The 24,781-nt window shown below is 44.5% G+C and overlaps 1 protein-coding gene across 1 annotated transcript; it reads left to right on the top strand.

Annotated features, from left to right (window-relative positions):
- Window positions 1-1,179: 1,179 nt before the first annotated feature.
- Window positions 1,180-23,681, top strand: LOC311108174 (meprin A subunit alpha-like; the record flags this gene model as incomplete). Its single annotated transcript, XM_084150792.1, has 24 exons — window positions 1,180-1,195; window positions 1,419-1,475; window positions 1,579-1,619; window positions 1,860-1,935; window positions 2,099-2,216; window positions 2,420-2,595; window positions 2,691-2,912; window positions 3,097-3,243; window positions 3,420-3,635; window positions 3,800-3,934; window positions 4,052-4,378; window positions 4,619-4,789; window positions 7,249-7,302; window positions 7,435-7,475; window positions 7,569-7,644; window positions 7,735-7,852; window positions 9,201-9,376; window positions 18,305-18,526; window positions 18,711-18,857; window positions 18,976-19,191; window positions 19,340-19,789; window positions 20,025-20,201; window positions 22,406-22,619; window positions 23,198-23,681. The coding sequence occupies 24 exons, from the start codon at window positions 1,180-1,182 to the stop codon at window positions 23,346-23,348; spliced, it is 3,744 nt and encodes a 1,247-aa protein (XP_084006918.1). The 3' UTR covers window positions 23,349-23,681.
- Window positions 23,682-24,781: the final 1,100 nt, after the last annotated feature.

The following is a 24,781-nucleotide window of genomic DNA, read 5'->3' as shown; positions in this document are numbered from 1 at the left end:
CACAGAGATACCGTGAAGAGATCCTGAGGCCCATTGTCGTGCCGTTCATCTGCCGCCATCACCTCATGTTTCAGCATGATAATGCACAGCCCCATGTCGCAAGGATCTGTAGCATATTCCTGGAAGCTGAAAATGTCCCAGTTCTTCCATGGCCTGCATACTCACCAGACATGTCACCCATTGAGCATGTTTGGACTGCTCTGGATCGACATGTACGACAATGTGTTCCGGTTTCCGCCAATATCCAGCAACTTCTCTGTAGCTCAACTGGTAGAGCACGGCGCTTGTAACGCCAGGGTAGTGGGTTCGATCCCCGGGACCACCCATACACAAAAAATTTATGCACGCATGACTGTAAGTCGCTTTGGATAAAAGTGTCTGCTAAATGGCATATTATTTATTATTATTAACTTAACACAGCCATTGAAAAGGAGTGGGACAACATTCCACAGGCCACAATCAACAGCCTGATCAACTCTATGCGAAGGAGCTGTGTCACGCTGCATGAGGCAAATGGTGGTCACACCAGATACTGACTGTTTTTCTGATCCATGCCCTACATATTGTTAAGGTATCTGTGACCAGTCATGTGAAATCCATAGATTAGGGCCTAATGAATATATTTCAATTGATTTATTTCCTTATAGGAACTGTAACTCCAAATCTTTGAAATTGTTGCGTGTTGCGTTTATATTTTGGTTCAGTGTAATTACTATGTTGTTACCAATGGACACTAGCAGAACACAAAAACCCACTATTGCACTCTTGAACACACTTATCAACACTTATCACTCTCATGGCCATATCTGATCATTAACCAAAACTTTCCACTGAACCTGACGAGACAGTTTCAACACAACGATAAAGTATTGGTGTTGTATTGAAGTTTTGAATATGTAACATGATCACCTGTGGGTCAAAGTTTCCCTTCCAGCTTGCTGTATTAAGAGTATTTAAAGGGCTTTAATAAGTGCTGTGGTATCAGGTCTGTGGTCAACCTCTCCAAAATGACAGTACTAGGGCTCTTGTGCTGTCTGGGACTGCTGCTGTCTCTGTCCTCTGCATTCACAGTAAGATCTCTCTCTCTCTTTCTCTCTCTCTCTCGCTCTATCTAATACATTTCCCATGAATGCGTGATTATGAAAAAAACATTCTCATCTCACTTTACAGATTAGGCGGATGTCAAAGGAGAAATGTGAGAACATGTATATATATTTTGTCCTATAATTAATCAAATCATGTGGTACATATACATTTGTAATGTATCCAATCCTTATGGTGCTCATGTCACATTGGTGAGCTATTTTACATAACAATACTTATTTTTAGTTCAAGACAGGTCTAAGAAAAAGTGTTCAAATGGGCTTATAGCAAAAGTAAAATACATTCATCATCTAACATTGTGGCTCTTACTGTAGCCTTTGCCATTGATGCTGATGAGGTAATACGACGAGACATCCCCTTCGTCAACTCAGGTAAGTCTCTTTGTGCATGCTGGTATACAGTGGATGTATTTGATATCCTCTTTGTGATGTTTTAAAACTATCTTCCATGTCTATAATCTTTTATTTTCCATAGGATTGAAGACCCCTGTTGTCGAGGGCGACATTGCATTGAATGTACGTTTATACTGTGTTAAACCTTTCATTGTCTGCAAGTATGTTCGCTGTCTTTCCAATTAGAAGAAAAAATAGGGCTTTCAATAAAAAAAATAAGTGTGCTAAATAGCCTGCACTCTATAAATGAAACTTTGACCTTTTTGCTATCTAGATTTCGATTAATGTGATTTCAATAAAGTTAACGATAGTACGTCCAGTCAATAATTAAGTATTGCAATAAAAGTTATATCACTCCATCAGCCTGGACGCAATGCCCTTGTGGATCCAGCCTTCAGGTGGAAATTCCCCATCCCTTACATACTGGCTGACAGCCTTGGTAAAAATGTGCACCATCTCTCATCCTAGTAACATGATATACACTGGTGATGAACCATGATTAAAGAAGACTAAACTATCGGTATTGTTACCTCTACCATTATAATCAATGCACATACAGATTATAATATTTATAGTCCGTTAATCCCTTGTTTGTCTTTCAGACCTGAATGCCAAGGGGGTCATTTTCCAGGCCTTTGAGATGTACCGGCTGAAATCCTGTGTGGATTTCAAACCCTATGAAGGAGAGAAGAGCTTTATCAAGTTTGAAAAGCTAGATGGGTATAGTTTGTTTTTCTGATATACGAGTCTGCTCCTCCACTCGATGCTTCTAATGATCATAGTCTTAACAGCCTTAGTTGAATCTTGTGTATTACTGGTTGGCTGGAACAAAGGTCTGCACCCACACTGGCACTATGTGGATAAGATCTGTCTCCCGTGTTCAAGAGGTAATTCACTGCTGTGGCATCATGGAATTGTTGCAGTTGCTGGTCTATGGTCGGAGACCTACAGACAGGCCAGCAGTTGTCATTGGGCCCATCCTGTGACTACAAAGGCACCATAATGCATGAGCTCCTCCACGCCCTGGGCTTTTACCACGAACAGTCTCGCACCGACCGAGATGACTATGTGGACATCTGGTGGGACCAGGTCCTGCCTGGTAAGGTCTAAGAGCTCAACACCCAAAACATTTTTGCATGGCAAGCCAAGCCTTATTTTAGAGCTTACCACAGCCTTTGTGTGTACATTCTACAGGTATGGACCACAATTTTGATAAATACGCTGATGATTTCATCACCGACCAGAACACGCCATACGACTACGAGTCTATCATGCATTACGGTCCATATTCCTTTAACAAAGACCCACGGTACCCAACCATCACAGCCAAGGACCCAGAGATGACCAAAGTGCTGGGCCAGTACAATGACTTCAGCAGCCTGGATCTACTGAGGCTCAACAGGATGTATAACTGCTGTGAGACCCTTTCTCATTAGGACCAGGAGTTTTTCCTGATCAGGTCACATGATCAGGAGGACCATCATTTTTTTCCTAATCACTTGATTTGACCAGAAAAAACTGCTGATGTTGTGTTTAACTTATGTTGTTTTGAGCTGATTAAGTTTGCTTAGTGTGCCTGTGTATGATGTCTGTCCTGTAGCCTCCTCTCTGACGTTGTTGGATCAGTGTGCCTTTGAGACCGTCAACACCTGTGGGATGATCCAGAACCGTAACGATGATGGTGACTGGGTACGCACCAAGAGCCAGCCAGGGTCACATGACCACACTCTCATTGGCCAGTGCAAAGGTAGGGTTAACCTACAGTATTACTAGGGTCAGGAGCCCTGACATTGTCAGAAGAAAAACTCCTGCCCCTACACATCGCAAGGGTGAACACATAGGTTTATCAACCATTTTGAATGGCATACATTACTATTTTACTATAATACATTTATGATAACATCTTGTTTGTGATCTGTGTAGACGCAGGGTTCTTCATGAACTTTTACACTGACACCGGCCGGGCGGAAGACTCAGCTTTTCTGGAATCCAGGGTCCTGCACTCCAAGAGAAATCTGCAGTGTTTGCAGTTCTTCTACAAGATGACAGGAAGCCCCAAGGACAAGCTGGTGGTCTGGACCAGGAAGGAGGATGCTAAGGGCAAAGTCTTATCCCTTACTGCAGCTGGGAATTTCACAGGTAGGCTTGAGAAAAGTGGTGAACAGCCGTGCTCAATAATCTGATAAACCATGACTGTGCTATGTGTTGTAGCATCATAATATAGCTTCAACAGGTATTGTTTGAAAATGTTCAACCTTAAAAATGATGATTACCCTGCATCTCCCCCACATCTGTTTTCACAGGTGATGATGACCACTCCTGGAAGATTGCCCACGTTCCTTTAACGATGGACTCCAAGTTCCGCTATGCCTTCCAGGGGATCAGGGGCGACCCAGCAAACTCCTTGGGGGGGATCCAGGTGGATGACATCACCCTAGGTACGGTACTCTGTCTTAACATTTTAAGTAACTGTAAAACACTTTAGTGTGCAATGCATTATATGACAGGTGCTATCCGAATGAAGTTTATATTGTCATTATTGTTGTTGTTATTAGCGGAGACACGCTGCCCCAGTGGAACATGGCGTATCAAGAACTTCAGCCAGTACATGAAGAGTTACGCCACGGGAGAGTACATCCAGAGCCCACGTTTCTACAGCCCCGAGGGCTACGCCTTCGGAATCCAGCTGCTGCCCAACTCCTACTACGACGGGTACATCGGGGCCTTCTTCCACCTGAGCACCGGGGAGAACGACCAGGCCCTGGAGTGGCCGGCAGGGAACAGACAGGTCACTATCACACTGCTGGACCAGGACTCTGACGTCAGGCAGAGGCAGTCCTTCTCCTACAGCTTCACCACCAGTCCCACTCATCTCATCCCAGGTATGGGGCAGGCTAATGTTGGTTCAAAGGGGCACATAAAGAGAATTTCCTCACACTCAGATTATTGTGGCTATTAAAGCTTTTGGTCAAACAACTGTCATAGCAATACCAACATGTGTGTGAGTCAGCATAAAAAGACGTCTATACATCTATATCCGACAGGACATGGAAATCAATTCACTTCACATAATCTATATGTAGATTATCTGCTGATTTATAATACTCTCCCCACTCTTTCAGACTCCAACATGCTGTACTGGGACAACCCGTCCAAGATGGGGACGTACGACCCGTCCTGTGACTGTTATCATGGCTGGACCTGGGGCTGGAACGCCTACTTCTCCCACTACCACCTAAATAGGAGGAGCTACCTGAAGAATGATGACCTCATTCTCTTCGTTGAGTTTGAAGGTGCGTCTGACTCTACGTTCAAGGGCTCTGAGATATTTTTGACCACTTGAAACTGTATTAAACCTGTTCACTGTTGTTTGTATTTCCAGATCTTACTCCACTGATCAAAACTGAAGTTCCAATCAAGCTTCCAGTTCAGCTCCGGAGTCAGGACTGAGTTTGACCAGAACATTTATGCATTTTTAAATGTCAAATGTTCACTTTTCTTTTTATTTCAAACATTTACATAAAGGCGGTGGAAGTCAACATTAGCATGCCTATACAAGTAAATTATCAGTTGTCAGTTGCAATGTTAAACACTGTCCTGACAATCTGTCTGTGGCCTCCATCTTGAAACCGGTTTGTTTATTTGTAACCTGTGAAATGCAGCTTCATGCAGCTTTTAACTAATTAAAATCAAGCTATTCAAAGTATTGTCGTCTCTAATTTAGTCTTTTCACCAGTTAACCACCATTTGCCCTGCCACCCATAACCAGAATAAAATATAAGGATATACAGTGCGCTCCAAAAGTATTGGGACAGTGACAACGTTTTTTTGTTGTTTTAGCTCTGTACTCCAGCACTTTGTATTTGAAATGATATATGAGGTTAAAGTGCAGACTCTTTTATTTTTTTAATTTTTTAACACATACAATATATCACACTAACCAAACAACAACAAAAAAACACCACATGTAAACACATGACACAACAATGTTCTCTCTCTGTCACGTTCGTTGAAAGACGGGTCAGACCAAGGCGCAGCGTGATATGCATACATGTTTATTTTAACTGAATAAACACCACGACAAAACAATAAACGAAACGAAACGTGAAGTCCAAGGTAGTACAGAAAACAAACCTTACACGGAACAAGATCCCACAACTAGACAGGGCCAATAGGCTGCCTAAGTATGGTCCCCAATCAGAGACAACGAGCGACAGCTGCCTCTGATTGGGAACCATATATTTGATATTTGTGCGTCTGTAACTTTCTCACTCATCATTATTCATGATTCATTCAGGTTTATCCCTAATCATGGTAGCATCCACATTAATGTAGAAGTGTTTAGAAACATATTCTATTCTTATTTACAATAAAAGTAACTCAAAAATGGCACATTACATTATTTAACATTCATTTATTTTGGGCACAAAATAATCTGAAACACAACCAAACCAAACAGCAAATGCATCCTACAAATGTGTATAGTCACAAGCTTGATGTAGTTGTTGCGTGCTATGAATATGGGACCAAATACTTAACTTTTTTACTACTTTAATACACATATAAGTGAATTTGTCCCAATACATTTGGTCCCCTAAAATATGTACAAAAAGTGCTGTAATCTCTAAATGGTTCACCCGATATGGATGGAAATACCCTCAAATTAAAGCTGACAGACTGCACTTTAACCTCATAGTCATTGTATCATTTCAAATCCCCCCCAAAAATAATAAAACACTTTTCTTAAACTTTTGGAGCTCACTGTATGTTCAAACACACTGACACACTATTACCTGCTCTGCCTGTCATTCATAACATCATGTATCTCAGGATATATTAAGACTAGTAAATACATAAACCTGGAGGAAACACAACTGCAATTAATACACTATTTGTTTTATATTTAAATCATTTAGAAATAAGTTTAAACTTAAGAAACTTAAACCTGCATGCTAAAGTGCATGTCAGAAACTCAATCGAAAACACTAAATCATGTTTGAAACTGTTGCTGACATAGTACCAATACATTATTTCAAAACACAATAACATATTTATCTGCTAAGGTTACAAGATAAGATCAGTGAAGATAATGACATGACAAGGCACATCTGACTGAACGTCAAAGTGAGAGAGAGATGTCATGGTCGTGTGAAGTTCACATTACTCATTACAGTCATTACAAACAGATGTTGGATCTTAATTTGAACCAGTTTGTTACAGCAGGAAAATAATCCTGCAGCAACAGAAAATGTGAATTATTATGTGGATTATAATGAATGGACATTTTTGTAGGGATTGATACATTTTCATTAGGGCAAATCAAGTCTGATATTTTAAAGTGGAATACACTATAAGTTTGCATTTCAAATTAAGATCCTACATCTGTATAGATCAAGTTCCACCCAGACACTGACTTTATTGGTCTGTTTACAATAGCAGATGAACACATATCCAACTCCTCTAGATTAAACATGGGCTCTGTCTATGCACCATGGAGGATCACCACTTTCATCGCAATTCTGGTTGTGTTCAAGGTAGGGCACACATCCTGTGTTATTGAAAGGAATTGACTTCATTATAATAATTGTACATTTTATCAATTATATGTTGTGAGTCAAGCAGTGTCTCTTTTTGTTGTAGGTGCAAGCTGTTCTGACACTTTATGGTAAGTTCTAGATCGTCTCGTGCATAAGGGTGTATGTGTGATAATGCTCTGTGTTCTTACAGAATGGTTTCTCTGTTGAATTATTAGGTGGTGATGCAGATGCAGGTGAATTGCGAGAGGATATACTCGATATCAATTCAGGTAATTAGCTCTACACTCTGTTAAACTGTAACATTACTGAAGTTATATAATAATATGTGCAATAATCTCACAAATCTGGCAATACAATTTTTTACTGAGAGTGATTGATTTTATTATTTTCTGATATTTCAGAAGCAGATCTAAACCTGTTTGAGGGAGACATTGCAGGTGATGTAAGGACACTTCTCTTCATAGCCTTATTATATGTAATAGTTGACTAAATATAAATCAGTTAGCCTACTTCATTTATTTTATGGATTTTGCAGCCAAGGCGAAATGCAATCCTGGATGAAAGGAGAAGATGGAAGTTTCCCATTCCTTACATTTTGACAGATTCGTTGGGTATGTAGGCTCTACCAACCATGTCTCAATGCTGAATGAAATACAATTTTTGACAACATTCTGAAAACTAGTTCATATTCATTCCCTCAGAGCTGAATGCAAAAGGTGTTATTCAGCAGGCATTCGAAGCATACCGCCTGAAATCCTGTGTGGACTTCAAGCCCTACGAGGGAGAAAGCACATATATCTCCTTCACAAAGCTGAGTGGGTGAGTTCAGCCAAATACACTGTAATGCCATGAGCTCTTGCTTAACTTTATGGACTGTCTGTCCTTCCAAAGCATAAAATGCAAGGTTTTATGGAGAGCACAGATTAGAAAATGCTTATCTAAGGAAATTACATTCATTATAGTGTTCTATGCATCTACAGATTCCAAACCTGCAATAAACGGTGACCCCTCTTTTAGTGTAAAGTCGATGAATGTCCTAAAGCATTTTGTTGAATACAGTCCTTCATGTCACCATTGTTATGATGAGGTACAGTATATATTTTGTGTGGACCACAGTACAGTAATGTTATGGTGAAATATGAAGTAAGATGTACTATTGTGAATCAGTTTTCTCCACAGAACAAATGAGGAAACATTGTGTAGTAGATTGTTCATATTTTTCCTTTAGTTTAGCAAATTTTTCTTACTTACTTTTTAAAAACTCTGCATTGTTGGTTAAGGGCTTCTTGGTTAAGAGAATCATGTATGGATCATTTAGCTATTTGATCTAGAATTTTAGGACCCCTTTAGGTATAAAATAAATATATAAAAAAGTATTAATAACATATGAAATTTGGCCTTTCTACTATAGCCCATAGAAACACATTGCAAAACACATTCATAAATGGCAAAAAAGACAGTCAAAAAAGTAATAATAAGAAACAAGGTTTTTAAGTGTCTGTCCTATATCTAGGAGCTCAGGAAATATTTGTGTGGTTTTTTTTTACACATATTTAACCCTTTTTTTGGGTGGTAGGCAGAAAACATTATTTTAAACTGGTACCGGTTACCTTCAGACGAGTCCCTTGACACTTGTTCTGTGACACTTGTGGGGGTTGTAGCAAAACGAGAGAACATCATTGTGTTCGTGAGAATCTCCCCTTTCCACAGTGGGGTCACATTAGTTTATAGCCCTAACGGTTTGGACACTACCAAACAGAAGTTTGCACATCAACGGCACCAACTTCAGATGAGTCCTCTGACACTTGTGGGAGTCATAATTGCTATATAACAGGCCAAACTGTTCAGACACTACAGGCGTTTTCGCGAGAAGACCGATTATCGGGATGTCTCATGGTTTGACAAACACCTTTCACCGCAACATCGGCGGATGATGTGGATTGAGAAACAGCCAATTTAAAAAAAACAGATATCTCTAGCTTAAATTGACTGATTTTGATGGGGATTTCTTTATTATTTTACTTACCGGTGCGTCAATTGACTCTTAGGGGTAAATAAGTAAGCATTTCACGGTATGTGACAAACAACATTTGATTTGATTTAATTTGAATTGATTTTGTGTTTACTCTGGTGTCATAATGCGTAATCCTGTCTGTGACGGCCACAGATGCTGGTCATTTGTAGGAGATGATAAGGTAGGACAGAACCTCTCCATAGGGGCGCGCTGTGACACTAAGGCCATCGTGGAACATGAGCTCCTCCACGCTCTGGGCTTCTACCATGAGCAGTCACGCTCTGACAGAGACGACTACGTCAAGATCTGGTGGGACCAAATCATAGAAGGTGGGTGTGATGGAATTAGGCATAGACGGTGGCAGATACAGTATCAGTTGTGTATCAAATCAAATCAAAGGTTATTGGTGGTGTACATAGATTTGCAGATGTTATCGCAGGTGCAGCGAAATGCTTGTGTTTCTAGCTCCAACATTGCAGTAATACAGTGGCTGGCGAAAGTATTCACCCCCCTTGGCATTTTTCCTATTTTGTTGCCTTACAACCTGGAATTAAAATTGATTTTTGGGGGGTTTGTATCATTTGATTTACACAACATGCCTACCACTTTGAAGATGCAAAATAAAAACATTTGTGGAACAAACAAGAAATAAGACAAAAAACAGAAAACTTGAGCGTGCATAACCCCCCCCCCCCCCCCCCCCCCCCAAAGTCAATACTTTGTAGAGCCACCTTTTGCAGCAATTACAGCTGCAAGTCTCTTGGGGTATGTTTCTATAAGCTTCGCACATCTAGCCACTGGGATTTTTGCCCATTCTTCAAGGCAAAACTGCTCCAGCTCCTTCAAGTTAGATGGGTTCCGCTGGTGTAGAGCAATCTTTAAGTCATACCACATATTCTCAATTGGATTGAGGTCTGGGCTTTGACTAGGCCATTCCAAGACATTTAAATGTTTCCCCTTAAACCACTCGAGTGTTGCTTTAGCAGTATGCTTAGGGTCATTGTCCTGCTGGAATGTGAACCTCCGTCCCAGTCTCAAATCTCTGGAAGACTGAAACAGGTTTCCCTCAAGAATTTCCCTGTATTTAGCGCCATCCATCATTCCTTCAATTCTGACCAGTTTCCCAGTCCCTGCCAATGAAAAACATCCCCACAGCATGATGCTGCCACCACCATGCTTCACTGTGGGGTTGGTGTTCTCGGGGTGATGAGAGGTGTTGGGTTTAAGCCAGACATTGCGTTTTCCTTGATAGCCAAAAAGCTCAATTTACGTTTCATCTGACCAGAGTACCTTCTTCCATATGTTTGGGGAGTCTCCCACATGCCTTTTGACGAACACCAAATGTGTTTGCTTAGTTTTTTCTTTAAACAATGGCTTTTTTCTGGCCACTCTTCCGTAAAGCCCAGCTCTGTGGCGTGTACGGCTTAAAGTGGTCCTATGGACAGATACTCCAATCTCCGCTGTGGAGCTTTGCAGCTCCTTCAGGGTTATCTTTGGTCTCTTTGTTGCCTCTCTGATTAATGCCCTCCTTGCCTGGGCCGTGAGTTTTGGTGGGCGGCCCTCTCTTGGCAGTTTTATTGTGGTGCCATATTCTTTCCATTTTTTAATAATGGATTTAATGGTGCTCCGTGGGATGTTCAAAGTTTCTAATATTTTTTTATAACCCAACCCTGATCTTTACTTCTCCACAACTTTGTCCCTGACCTGTTTGGAGAGCTCCTTGGTCTTCATGGTGCCGCTTGCTTGCTGGTGCCCCTTGTTTAGTGGTGTTGCAGACTCCGTGTCAGTAGCTGAGGTTAATGTGGTGCGGGAGTCAGGCGCAGGACACCGAAGCTTAGTCCAACAAAGTTTACTAGTGCAAACAAAGCACAATACAAAGAACGGCCTCAAACCATAAACAGAGGCGAGCGATTACGCAGACTGTGCGTAAACTAGAAAATAATAAACATGGAAAAACACGCAGCACGAACGGACAGGCGAAATAACAACACACAACCTAACCAACTAAAAACAGGCAACTTATAGGACACATAATCAGACACAAACGGACACAGGTGTAACATACAGACAAAAGCAATCAAACCAGGAAACATCTAACGGTGGCAGCTAGTACTCCGGGGACGGCGACCGCCGAAGCCTGCCCGAACAAGGAGGAGGAGCAGCCTCGGCAGATTCTGTGACAGTACCCCCCCCTTGACGTGCGGCTCCAGCCGTGCGCCGACCCCGGCCTCGGGGACGGCCAGGAGGACGCGGACCCGGGCGCGTGGGATGACCACGGTGGAACTCAGTCAGGAGGGATGGATCTAGGATGTCCCTCCTAGGCCCCCAGCACCGTTCCTCCGTACCGTACCCCTCCCACTCCACGAGATACTGGAGACCACTCATCCGGCGTCTCGAGTCCAAGATGGTCCGGACCCTGTACGCCGGAGCCCCCTCGATGTCCAATGGGGGCGGAGGGATCTCTCCTATCTCATCTTCTTGGAGTGGACCAGCTACCACCGGCCTGAGAAGAGACACATGGAACGAGGGGTTAATGTTCTTATAATCAATAGGCAATTGTAACCTGTAACACACCTCGTTCAATCTCCTCAGGACTTTAAAGGGCCCCACAAACCGCCGACCCAGCTTCCGGCAGGGCAGGCGGAGGGGCAGGTTTCGAGTCGAGAGCCAGACTCGATCTCCCGGTGCGTACACCGGTCCCTCACTGCGGTGGCGATCGGCGCTCGCCTTCTGTCGACGGATGGCCCGCTGCAGATGGACATGAGCAGCGTTCCACGTCTCCTCCGAGCGCCGAATCCATTCGTCCACCGCAGGAGCCTCGATCTGGCTCTCGTGCCATGGTGCCAGAACCGGCTGATACCCTAGAACACACTGGAAAGGTGTTAGATTGGTGGAGGAGTGGCGGAGAGAGTTCTGGGCCATCTCTGCCCAGGGGATATACCTTGACCACTCCTCCGGCCGACCCTGGCAATAGGACCTCAGAAACCTACCCACATCCTGGTTGACTCATTCAACCTGCCCATTGCTCTCTGGGTGGTAACCCGAGGTAAGGCTTACCGAGACCCCCAAGCGTTCCATGAACGCCCCCCAGACTCTGGAGGTGAACTGGGGACCTCGGTCAGACACTATATCCTCGGGCACCCCATAGTGCCGGAAAACGTGGGTAAATAGGGCCTCAGCGGTCTGTAGGGCAGTAGGGAGACCCGGCATTGGGAGGAGACGACAGGCCTTGGAAAACCGATCCACAACGACCAAAATAGTGGTATTCCCCTGGGAGGGGGGAAGGTCTGTCACAAAGTCCACCGAGAGGTGGGACCATGGTCGTTGTGGAACGGGCAGGGGATGTAACTTTCCCCTGGGCAAATGTCTAGGCGCCTTACACTGGGCGCACACCGAGCAGGAGGAGACATAAACCCTCACATCCCTAGCTAACGTTGGCCACCAGTACTTTTCACGCTAAGGCAGTGCACTGTCCGGCCAATACCTGGATGTCCAGAGGAGGGTGATGTATGAGCCCAATAGATGAGGCGGTCACGAACCTCGAGCGGAACGTACGTCCGCCCCACAGGACACTCTGGGGGAGTAGGGTCGGTACGCAGTGCCCGCTCGATCTCCGCATCTACCTCCCACACCACCGGAGCCACCAGACAAGACTCCGGCAGTATGTGAGTAGGCTCAATGGACCTCTCCTCTGTGTCATACCGCCGGGACAGGGCGTCTGCCTTACCGTTCTGGGACCCTGGGATGTATGTGATTTTAAAAACAAACCGGGTTAGGAACATGTTCCACCTAGCCTGACGAGGGTTTAGTCTCCTAGCTGCCCGGATGTACTCCAGGTTACGGTGGTCAGTCAGAATGAGGAAAGGGTGTTGAGCCCCCTCAAGCCAATGCCTCCACACCTTTAGGGCCTGGACTACAGCTAACAGCTCCCTGTCCCCTACGTCATAATTACGCTCCGCCGAACTGAGCTTCTTAGAATAGAACGCACAGGGGCGGAGTTTAGGTGGCGTGCCGGACCGTTGCGACAGGACTGCCCCAATACCGGCCTCGGACGCGTCTACCTCAACCTGGAATGGTAAAGCGGGATCCGGATGCGCCAGCACCGGAGCCGAAGTGAACAGGTTCTTTAGTTTAACAAATGCCCTGTCCGCCTCAGCTGACCACTGCAAACGCACCGGACCCCCCTTTAGCAGGGACGTAATGGGAGCTGCCACCTGTCCAAAGCCCCGGATAAACCTCCGGTAGTAATTAGCAAAACCCAAAAACTGCTGCACCTCCTTTACAGTGGCTGGAGTTTGCCAATTACGCACGGCCGACACACGGTCAACCTCTATCTTCACACCAGACGCGGACAATCGATAACCCAAAAAGGAGACGGACTCCTGGAAAAACAAGCATTTCTCTGCCTTGACATACAAGTCATGCTCCAACAGCCTCCTCAACACTCGGCGCACCAGGGCTACATGCTCGGCTCGTGTAGAAGAGTACACTAGGATGTCGTCGATGTATACTACCACACCCTGCCCATGCATGTCCCGGAAAATCTCGTCAACAAAGGATTGGAAGACTGAGGGAGCATTCATTAACCCGTATGGCATGACGAGATACTCGTAATGACCCGAGGTGGTGCTAAATGCTGTTTTCCATTCATCCCCCTCCCTAATGCGCACCAGATTGTACGCACTCCTGAGATCTAACTTTGTGAAGAACCGCGCTCCGCGTAATGACTCTGTCATAGTCGCAATCAGAGGAAGAGGGTAACTGTACTTAACCGTGATCTGATTGAGACTACGGTAATCAATACACGGGCGCAAACCCCCGTCCTTCTTCTTCACAAAGAAGAAACTTGAGGAAACCGGGGAAGTGGAGGTCCGTATGTATCCCTGTGCCAAGGACTCGGCTATGTAAGTCTCCATAGCCGCTGTCTCTTCTTGAGACAGGGGATACACACGGCTCCGCGGAAGTGCCGCTCCTGTTTGGAGATCTATCGCACAATCCCCCTGTCTATGAGGTGGTAGCCGTGTTGCCCTCGTTTTGCTGAACACAAGCGCTAAATCCTCATATTCAGGGGGAATGCGCATTGCGGGCACTTGGTTCGGACTCTCCACCGAGGTCGCCCCTAAGGAAACACCTAGACATCTCCCTACACACTGGGCAGACCACTCCATAAGAGCCCTCTGTTGCCACGCAATGGTAGGATCATGGGCGCTTAACCAGGGAAGCCCCAGCACCACGCGATACGCAGGAGAGTCGATCAGATAAAACTGAATGATCTCCTCATGACCCCCCTGCGTCGCCATCTTGAGTGGTGCTGTGACTTCTCTGATCAACCCCGACCCCAGCGGCCGGCTGTCTAGGGCATGAACAGGAAAGGGGGCTTCTACCGGCCGAAGGGGAATTCCTAACCTATAACAAAATTCACGATCAACAAAGTTCCCAGCTGCGCCTGAATCTACTAGCGCCTTATGCTGGGAATGAGGTGCCACCTGTGGAAATCTCACAGGTATACACAAGTGACCAACAGAGAGCTCTGGGTAAGTGGGGCGCTTACTCACCTGAAATGACTCCCCAGTGCGTGACCTGTTGTCCCCTCTCCCAGGAGACCCTCCCCAGCACCTAGCCGCAGTGTGTCTCCCCGGCCACAATTGGTGCAGGGGACGGCCCCACTCGGGTTCTCTCTCCTCCTCTCCCTAGCGCCAGCACCCCCGAGCTCCATGGGAATCGGCTCGGAGGTGCTGGAGGGTGGAATGGACGACCCCCACTCGGGACGTCCGCGGGTAGCCAGCAGGGTGTCGAGACGGATGGAAATGTCCACCAACTGGTCGAAGGATAGGTTGGTGTCCCGGCAGGCCAGCTCACGACGAACGTCCTCTCGTAGGCTACACCGGTAATGGTCGATGAGGGCCCTCTCATTCCACCCCGCATCCGCCGCTAGAGTCCGGAACTCCAGGGCGAACTCCTGTGCACTCCTCTTCCCCTGTCGGAGGTGGAACAGACGCTCCCCGCCGCCTTCCCCTCAGGTGGATGATCGAACATAGCCCTGAAGCGGCGGGAGAACTCCGCGTAGGTGATGGTGGCGGCGTCTATTCCCCTCCATTCGGCGTTGGCCCACTCCAACGCCTTGCCGGATAGACAGGAGATGAGGGCGGAGACGCTCTCGTATCCCGAGGGCGCCGGGTGTATGGTGGCCAGGTAGAGTTCCACCTGCAGGAGGAACCCCTGACACCCGGCTGCAGAACCATCATATGCCCTCGGGAGCGAGAGCCGAATGCCACTGGGTTCCGGTGCTGGGAGAGGAGGACTGGCCGATGGTGATGGTAAGGTGTGCGAAGGCGTGGGCACCTCTCCCGTAACCAATCGGCGCAGTGTGTTGGACACCTCGTTCATGGCGGCCCCAAGTTGCCGGATCATGGTGTCTTGGTCGCTGATCCGCTCCTCCAGCGACTTGGGTGCCGCCGCTGCTCCTGCTGACTCCATAGATGTGGTGTGTTGTTCTGTCAGTAGCTGAGGTTAATGTGGTGCGGGAGTCAGGCGCAGGACACCGAAGCTTAGTCCAACAAAGTTTACTAGTGCAAACAAAGCACAATACAAAGAACGGCCTCAAACCATAAACAGAGGCGAGCGATTACGCAGACTGTGCGTAAACTAGAAAATAATAAACATGGAAAAACACGCAGCACTAACGGACAGGCGAAATAACAACACACAACCTAACCAACTAAAAACAGGCAACTTATAGGACACATAATCAGACACAAACGGACACAGGTGTAACATACAGACAAAAGCAATCAAACCAGGAAACATCTAACGGTGGCAGCTAGTACTCCGGGGACGGCGACCGCCGAAGCCTGCCCGAACAAGGAGGAGGAGCAGCCTCGGCAGATTCCGTGACACTCCGGGTGCATTTCAGAACAGGTGTATATATACTGAGATCATGTGACAGATCATGTGACACTTAGATTACACACAGGTGGACTTTATTTAACTAATTATGTGACTTCTGAAGGTAATTGGTTGCACCAGATCTTATTTAGGGGCTTCATAGCAAAGGGGGTGAAAACATATTGTCACGGATGCCGCCGAGGCTGCTCCTCCACCTTGCTCGGGCAGGCTTCGGCGTTCGTCGTCCCCGGAGTACTAGCTACTGCCGCTCGATGTTTCGATGTTTGTCTTGTATTGTCTAGTTGGTACACCTGTTTCGTATTCTGTATTGATTATGTACCATATAAGTTCCCTTGTTTTATGTTTGCCTTTGTGTGTTATTGTCCGCGTCTCTTGTATGTATGTTCGGCATTGACCATCTTGTTTATTACGCACTCCGCGTACATTTCTCCTCTTGTGTTTGGAGGCTTTTGTTTTGTGCGTATTTTACTTTGGAACGTAAAGTAGTTGTTACTGATCCTCTGTGTCCTGCGCCTGACTTCACCGCAGCATACACCTCAGCATTGACACATACGCACGCACCACTTTTCTGTTATTTATTTTTTAGAATTTTAGAATAGTTTTTTTAGAATATTTTTTTTCATTCCACTTCACCAATTTGGACTATTTTGTGTATGTCCATTACATGAAATCCAAATAAAAATCAATTTTAAATTACAGGTTGTAATGCAACAAAATAGGAAAAACGCCAAGGGGGATGAATCCTTTTGCAAGGCACTGTACTTAGCAATAATAAGAAAAGAAAACACAATCCACACAAAAAAATAAGAGCAACTGTACTAGGAGAAGTGATTTACAAGCTTCTAACAATTTTGAATAACACATTCTGTAACCTACATGCAGTGGGGAGAACAAGTATTTGATACACTGCCGATTTTGCAGGTTTTGCTACTTACAAAGCATGTAGAGGTCTGTAATTTTTATCATAGGTACACATCAACTGTGAGAGACGGAATCTAAAACAAAAATCCAGAAAATCACATTGTATGATTTTTAAGTAATTAATTTGCATTGCATAGGTCTTGACCAGGTTTGCACACACTGCAGAAGGGATTTTGGCCCACTCCTCCATACAGACCTTCTCCAGATCCTTCAGGTTTTGGGGCTGTCGCTGGGCAATACAGACTTTCAGCTCCCTCCAAAGATTTTCTATTGTGTTCAGGTCTGGAGACTGGCTAAGCCACTCCAGGACCTTGAGATGCTTCTTACGGAGCCACTCCTTAGTTGCCCTGGCTGTGTGTTTTGGGTCGTTGTCATGCTGGAAGACCCAGCCACGACCCATCTTCAATGCTCTTACTGAGGGAAGGAGGTTGTTGGCCAAGATCTCGCGATACATGGCCCCATCCATCCTCCCCTCAATACGGTGCAGTCGTCCTGTCCCCTTTGCAGAAAAGCATCCCCAAAGAATGATGTTTCCACCTCCATGCTTCACGGTTGGGATGGTGTTCTTGGGGTTGTACTCATCTTTCTTCTTCCTCCAAACACGGCGAGTGGAGTTTAGACCAAAAAGCTCTATTTTTGTCTCATCAGACCACATGCCCTTCTCCCATTCCTCCTCTGGATAATCCAGATGGTCATTGGCAAACTTCAGACGGGCCTGGACATGCGCTGGCTTGAGCAGGGGGACCTTGCGTGCGCTGCAGGATTTTAATCCATGACGGCGTAGTGTGTTACTAATGGTTTTCTTTGAGACTGTGGTCCCAGCTCTCTACAGGTCATTGACCAGGTCTTGCCGTGTAGTTCTGGGCTGATCCCTCACCTTCCTCATGATCATTGATGCCCCACGAGGTGAGATCTTGCATGGAGCCCCAGACCGAGAGTGATTGACCGTCATCTTGAACTTCTTCCATTTTCTAATAATTGCGCCAACAGTTGTTGCCTTCTCACCAAGCTGCTTGCCTATTGTCCTGTAGCCCATCCCAGCCTTGTGTAGGTCTACACTTTTATCCCTGATGTCCTTACACAGCTCTCTGGTCTTGGCCATTGTGGAGAGGTTGGAGTCTGTTTGATTGAATGTGTGGACAGGTGTCTTTTATACAGGTAACGAGTTCAAACAGGTGCAGTTAATACAGGTAATGAGTGGAGAACAGGAGGGCTTCTTAAAGAAAAACGAACAGGTCTGTGAGAGCCGGAATTCTTACTGGTTGGTAGGTGATCAAATAGTTATGTCATGCAATAAAATGCAAATTCATTACTTAAAAATCATACAATGTGATTTTCTGGATTTTTGTTTTAGATTCGTGCTTTGTAAGTAGGAAAACCTGCAAAATCGGCAGTGTATCAAATACTTGTTCTCCCCACTGTATCTACAGGAAAGGAGCACAACTTCAACAAGTATGAGGACGACTTCATCACAGACCTGAACACGCCGTATGACTATGAGTCCGTCATGCACTACAGGCCATTGTCTTTCAACAAGAACGCCACCATCCCTACCATCACCACAGCCATCCCAGCGTTCAATGAGATCATCGGACAGCGTCTGGACTTCAGTGCAGTAGACCTGCTCAGGCTGAACCGCATGTACGACTGCAGTAAGTGACCCAGATAGAATGACCTATATGATCAAACTGCAAGAGCCATCAACTTTGCTCAGTAGCATCAAATAAAGTGTAAGGAAATTATGATGAACAACCACAGCCTTAGACATTGCCATTCTGATAGAGATTTGATGATGATGATTATGAATGTTAGCTAACAGAGTTTCTATTTTTGCAGCCAATACACACACTCTCCTGGACCAGTGTTCCTTTGAGCTGATCAACATCTGTGGTATGATCCAAGGTGAGACTGACCAGGCAGACTGGGTCCAGACCCTGAGCAGCGCTGAGGAGACAGACCACACACTGGCAGGCCGCTGCAGAGGTACCTACTACATACACACATGGACAAAATCTTTCACATCCTTCATCCTTCCACATGATGTTATCAATCAGAAATCATTGGTTAATTATTTGTACTGTACCTATGACCCTCTCCGTAGATGCTGGCTATTTCATGAGGTTTGACACATCTAAAGCGACAGTGGGGAAAAGTGCTCTTCTAGAGTCACGCATCCTCTACCCTAAGAGGAGCAAGCAGTGTCTGCAGTTCTTCTACAAGATGATTGGCCCCCCCGGGGACAGGCTGTTAGTGTGGGTCAGAACTGATGATGGGACGGGAAATGTCTGCAGTGTCAAGAAGGTCCACACCATCACAGGTACTGTTCAGGATAACCCCACTTTCAACGAAAGACATAAATATGTTACACATATGGTTTGTAGAGTTTTGATAGTGTCTGTGTTGCATGTTACTCCCGGAGTATAGGAAGATGATCAGGAAGCTGATCAGGTGTCTTATTTCCTCAGGTGATGGAGATGATGCCTGGAACGTAGCCCACGTGACCCTGAAGGTCAAAGAGAGGTTCCGCTACTTCTTCCAGGGCGTGGTAGGGTCCAACAACAATAAAGCGGGGGCCATCTTGATCGATGACATCACATTAACAGAAACCACGTGCCCCAGCGGTGTTTGGAGAATTCAGAACTTCACTGGCCTGCTCGCCACAACGCCAGCCGGAGGGCATATCAGGAGCAAGCCGTTCTACAGCGCTGAGGGTTACGCTTACGGGATCAGCCTCTACCCCAAGGGAAGAGACGGCACATATCCTGACTATGTGGGCGTGACCTTCCATCTATGCAGCGGGGAGAACGACGGTGTGATGGAGTGGCCAGTGATCAACAGGCAGGCCACTGTCACTGCCATGGACCAGGACCCCGACGCTAAGCTGAGGATGTCTGCCACCAGAAGCTTCACCACCGGTCAGTTAATGTAATCATGTGTTTATGAGTTCCTTATGTAAAATATGTCTTGCACCGCATACAAACAGGCACAGTATTGTTCAGTATTTACTGACTCGTTGTGAAAATCTACATGTTTGTCTGATCTTAGTCCACCATAAAATATAATATCAATGTATACACCAGGCAATCCTTTGATACATGTAAAATGATTGGCTTTGTAACATGTTAATACCAGAATTGTTTTCTTCTCCAGATACTACTAACCCATATTGGGTCAAGCCCACCAGCACCAGTGGGGCGGAGTGGGACGCGAGCTGCAACTGCTATAGAGGATCTGAGTATGGATGGACTACGTTCCTCTCTCATGACCAGCTGCACAGGAAAAGCTTTCTCAAGAACGATGATCTCATCATTATTGCCGACTTTGACGGTGAGGGCCTGCACAGCAAACTTGACAACATCAGTTTATTTGCTCCACATACAAAATATTGAGACACACACTACCGGTCAAAAGTTTTAGAACACCTACTCATTCAAGGGTTTTTCTTAATTTTTTACTATTGTCTACGTTGTAGAATAATAGTGAAGACATCAAAACTATGAAATAACACATATGGAATCATGTATTAACCAAAAAAGTGTTAAACAAATCAAAATACACTACCGGTCAAAAGTTTTAGAACACTTACTCATTCAAGGGTTTTTCTTAATTTTTACTATTTTCTACATTGTAGAATGATAGTGAAGACATCAAAACTATGAAATAACATATGTGGAATCATGTAGTAACAAAAAAGTGTTAAACAAATCAAAATATATTTTATATTTGAGATTCTTCAAATAGCCACCCTTTGCCTTGATGACAGCTTTGCACACTCTTGGCATTCTCTCAACCAGCTTAATGAGGTAGTGACCTGGAATCCATTTCACTTAACAGATGTGCCTTCTTAATGAATTTGAGCCAATCAGTTTTGTTGTGACAAGGTAGGGGGGTATACAGAAGATAGCCCTATTTGGTAAAAGTCCAAGTCCATATTATGTCAAGAACAGCTCAAATAAGCAAAGAGAAACGACAGTCCATCATTACTTTAAGACATGAAGGTCAGTCAATACGGAACATTTCAAGAACTTTGAAAGTTTCTTCAAGTGCAGTCACAAAAACCATCAAGCGCTATGATGAAACTGGCTCTCATGAGTACCGCCACAGGAATGGAAGACCCAGAGTTACCTCTGCTGCAGAGGATAAGTTCATTAGAGTTACCAGCCTCAGAAATTGCAGCCCAAATAAATGCTTCACAGAGTTCAAGTAACAGACACATCTCAACATCAACTATTGAGAGGAGACTGCGTGAATCAGGCCTTCATGGTCGAATTGCTGCAAAGAAACCACTACTAAAGGACACCAATAAGAAGAAGAGACTTGCTTGGGCCAAGAAACACGAGCAATGGACATTATAACGGTGGAAATTTGTCCGTTGGTCTGGAGTCCAAATTGGAGATTTTTGGTTCCAACCGCCGTGTCTTTGTGAGACGCTGTGTGGGTGAACGGATGATCTCCGCATGTGTATTTCCCCACCGTAAAGCATAGAGGATGAGGTGTTATTGTGTGGGGGTGCTTTGCTGGTGACACTGTCTGTGATTTATTTAGAATTCAAGGCACACTTAACCAGCAAGGCTACCACAGCATTCTGCAGCGATAGGCCATCCCATCTGGTTTGGGCTTTGTGGGACTATCATTTGTTTTTCAACAGGATAATGACCTAACACACCTCCAGGCTGTGTAAGGGCTATTTTACCAAGAAGGAGAGTGATGGAGTGCTGCATCAGATGACCTGGCCTCCACAATCCCCCGACCTCAACCCAATTGAGATGGTTTGGGATGAGTCGGACCGCAGAGTGAAGGAAAAGCAGCCAACAAGTGCTCAGCATATGTGGGAACTCCTTCAAGACTGTTGGAAAAGCATTCCAGGTGAAGCTGGTTGAGAGAATGCCAAGAGTGTGCAAAGCTGTCATCAAGGCAAAGGGTGGCTATTTGAAATTTAAAATATATTTTGATTTGTTTAACACTTTTGTGGTTGCTACATGATTCCATATGTGTTTTTTCATAGTTGTGATGTCTTCACTATTGTTCTACAATGTAGAAAATAGTAAAAATAAAGAAAAACCCTTGAATGAGTATGTGTTCTAAAACCTTTGACCGGTAGTGTATTTTGATTTGTTTAACACCTTTTTGGTTAATACATGATTCTATATGTGTTATTTTATAGTTTTGATGTCTTCACTATTGTTCTACAATGTAGAAAATAGTAAAAATAAAGAAAAACACTTGAATGAGTAGGTGTTCTAAAACTTTTGACCGGTAGTCTATACTGTAGTTCTATATAGTGTATTGTTATGTGATGATTTGAACGGTTTGTTTTGTGATGATTTTAACTGTTTCGGACTGTTACTATTTAACCTAACCCACGTCACCCTAAAACTGTGCAAGGCAATCAATTGACATGGTCACTTTACAGAAAGAGACATAGTAGAGTTGAATAATTTAGCAGCTGGATTGTTACCACACAAGACATAAAAAACAACAACATTCTCTCTCCTAACGCTAAACAATTATTCTTTGTGGATGTGTTCCAGATTTGACCCACCTGGTGAAGACGGAGGTCCCTGTCCAACCAAAGAGTCCCAGTGATGACCTCCCAGAGGAGGAGACCCCCAGACAGGAGGAGGAGATGGCTGACGGTCCCAAACACAGACAGGCACGGGCCGCCCCTAGTGACCCGTGTAGCCCCGACCCCTGCCTCAACGGGGGAGTGTGTGTGGTTGAGAAACACGGGAAAGCCACGTGCAGGTGTGTTTATAAGTATGACTTGCACAACCTCATATCAACACCTAGTGCTCGATTCAATCCGTATAGCGGAAGTTCAGCGCTATAGCGTGATTGAAATTTAAAGACAATCTTCCCATGTTTGCAGAGACTACATTTACGGTAAACGCTGCAAATGTCGGCTCAATCGGAAATGATCTTTAAATATTAATTGTGCTATAGCGCTGAACTTCAGCGATACAGATTGAATGGAGCTCCTACTGTAGTTACTGTGTGACAAACCATACACACATTTCCTTTCCTTTTTTTCATACACACATTTCCATTCCAAAAACTCCCCGATCTTTGTCTGTGTTGACTGATTCTGTAATTGGGCATTTTGACAAGGGCACATCACATCTGGGTCACTACTTGTAGTTCTGGTTGAGTTTTTCAGGGCTTGATAAGTGCAATTTACAGTACGTTATAATTTTTACATGCTCCCTGCATTTCTACTAATTTTTGCTTCCATGAAAGCACAGTACAATATGTTATAGGAGACAAAGAGTGAGTATGTGTTTCACCGTTATTACTGACTCATAATTGCTGTTATTCTCACAAAGGTGTGCCTCTGGCCAGGCCACATACTATGCTGGTGAGACGTGTGAGAAGCAGCATATCGATGGCAGCATTCTGGGCATTCTGATTGGTGGAGCTGCAGGTACGATCGTTCTGACTCTGGCAATTTTCTCAGTCATCCGGAGAACTCACTGAGTCACCACACTGCATCACAGCTATACTCATGTACCACCTCAATCCCAATGCCTCTCTAAGAAACAGTGATAGTAGAGTGCCACGCCTATTGTATACTTGATATCATTTGTTTGAATCAATAAGAACTCTGTGACCATGGCCGGTATTCAATCAATTAATTGCAGATAGTGACTTTTCAGAGGCCAGGTCCCTCTCCAAAATGTATCAACTGTATGTGAAATTATATATTAGTGACTTATGTTTATGTTAGGTTTGGACCTTTGTAATTGTACATAACATGAACTAAAACAACATTGTGGCAATTTGCTCAAGAATGAAATAATTGCTTCTGTGAGATTTATGTTTCTTTATTTTATTGATTATTAGATGATTGCAAGAGCACACACACACATACAGATAACAATGTAAAAATGTAATAAAATTAACATAGGGCTAGATTAAATTTGGACTGCAGAAGATCCATGTTATAGCGTGATTGACATTTAAAGGCAATTTCCGATTGGATTGACATTTGCAGCGTTTACCGTGAATGCAGTCTCTGTGAAACGTGGGAACACTGCCTTTAAATGTCAATCGCACTCTGGATTGAATCTAGGCCATAGACTAATGGAGTTACTACCCTTCCCTAATAAAGCTAGTTAATCTAGGGGCTCTATTCAATCCATAGCACTGAATATCCGCTGTATAGCGCAATTGACAATTAAAGGCAACGTTCCCGCGGTTACAGAGACTGCATTCATGGTAAATGCTGCATATGTCAACTCAATTGGAAATTACCTTTACATTTTTATGCGGATCTTCCACGATACTTTGTCGATATGGATTTAATCCAGCCCTAGGTTTCTCATTCTAATACATAAATGCATTTTCTCTACAGCCACAAATGATGCTGCAATTATGCCGGGATTCAATCAAAGGCACGTTGTCTATCAAGTGCACAGCACTTGAATGGCATTTTCCAGGTAATTTCTGCTTGAGCCGATATCTGCAGTGTTTACCGTGAATGCAATCTCTGCAAATGTTGGGGAAATAGCCTTTAAAAGGCACTTTGTCAGTATGCAATGTGTTTGTCTACAACAAGCCTCTGATTGAATTCCGGCCTTCCTTTATTACAATAACTTTGATTGACACTTTTAATCTACAGTCATAATTAATGCAAGTACAGAAAAACTCAATAAATTAAATCAAAAGTAATAATAACCAAATGCCATTGACCAACATAGCAGTAATTGTATGACATCTCTTTTGACATCATAGCATGCTACAGTACTGTTTGTAGAAAATAGGCTTATAAAAGTTTACAGGAAATCACAAAGATGTGTTTAGCAATTGATTAATGTGTAGGAGTTCAGTTATTAATATGAAACATGATAGGTAATTGACATAATATAATTTATTCATGATAAGACCTGTCTAAATACCACCTAAACCTC

Source organism: Coregonus lavaretus (assembly GCF_964263955.1).
Source record: "Coregonus lavaretus genome assembly, chromosome: 33".
Taxonomy (NCBI): domain Eukaryota; kingdom Metazoa; phylum Chordata; class Actinopteri; order Salmoniformes; family Salmonidae; genus Coregonus; species Coregonus lavaretus.
This window is presented reverse-complemented; position numbering and strand designations above follow the sequence as displayed.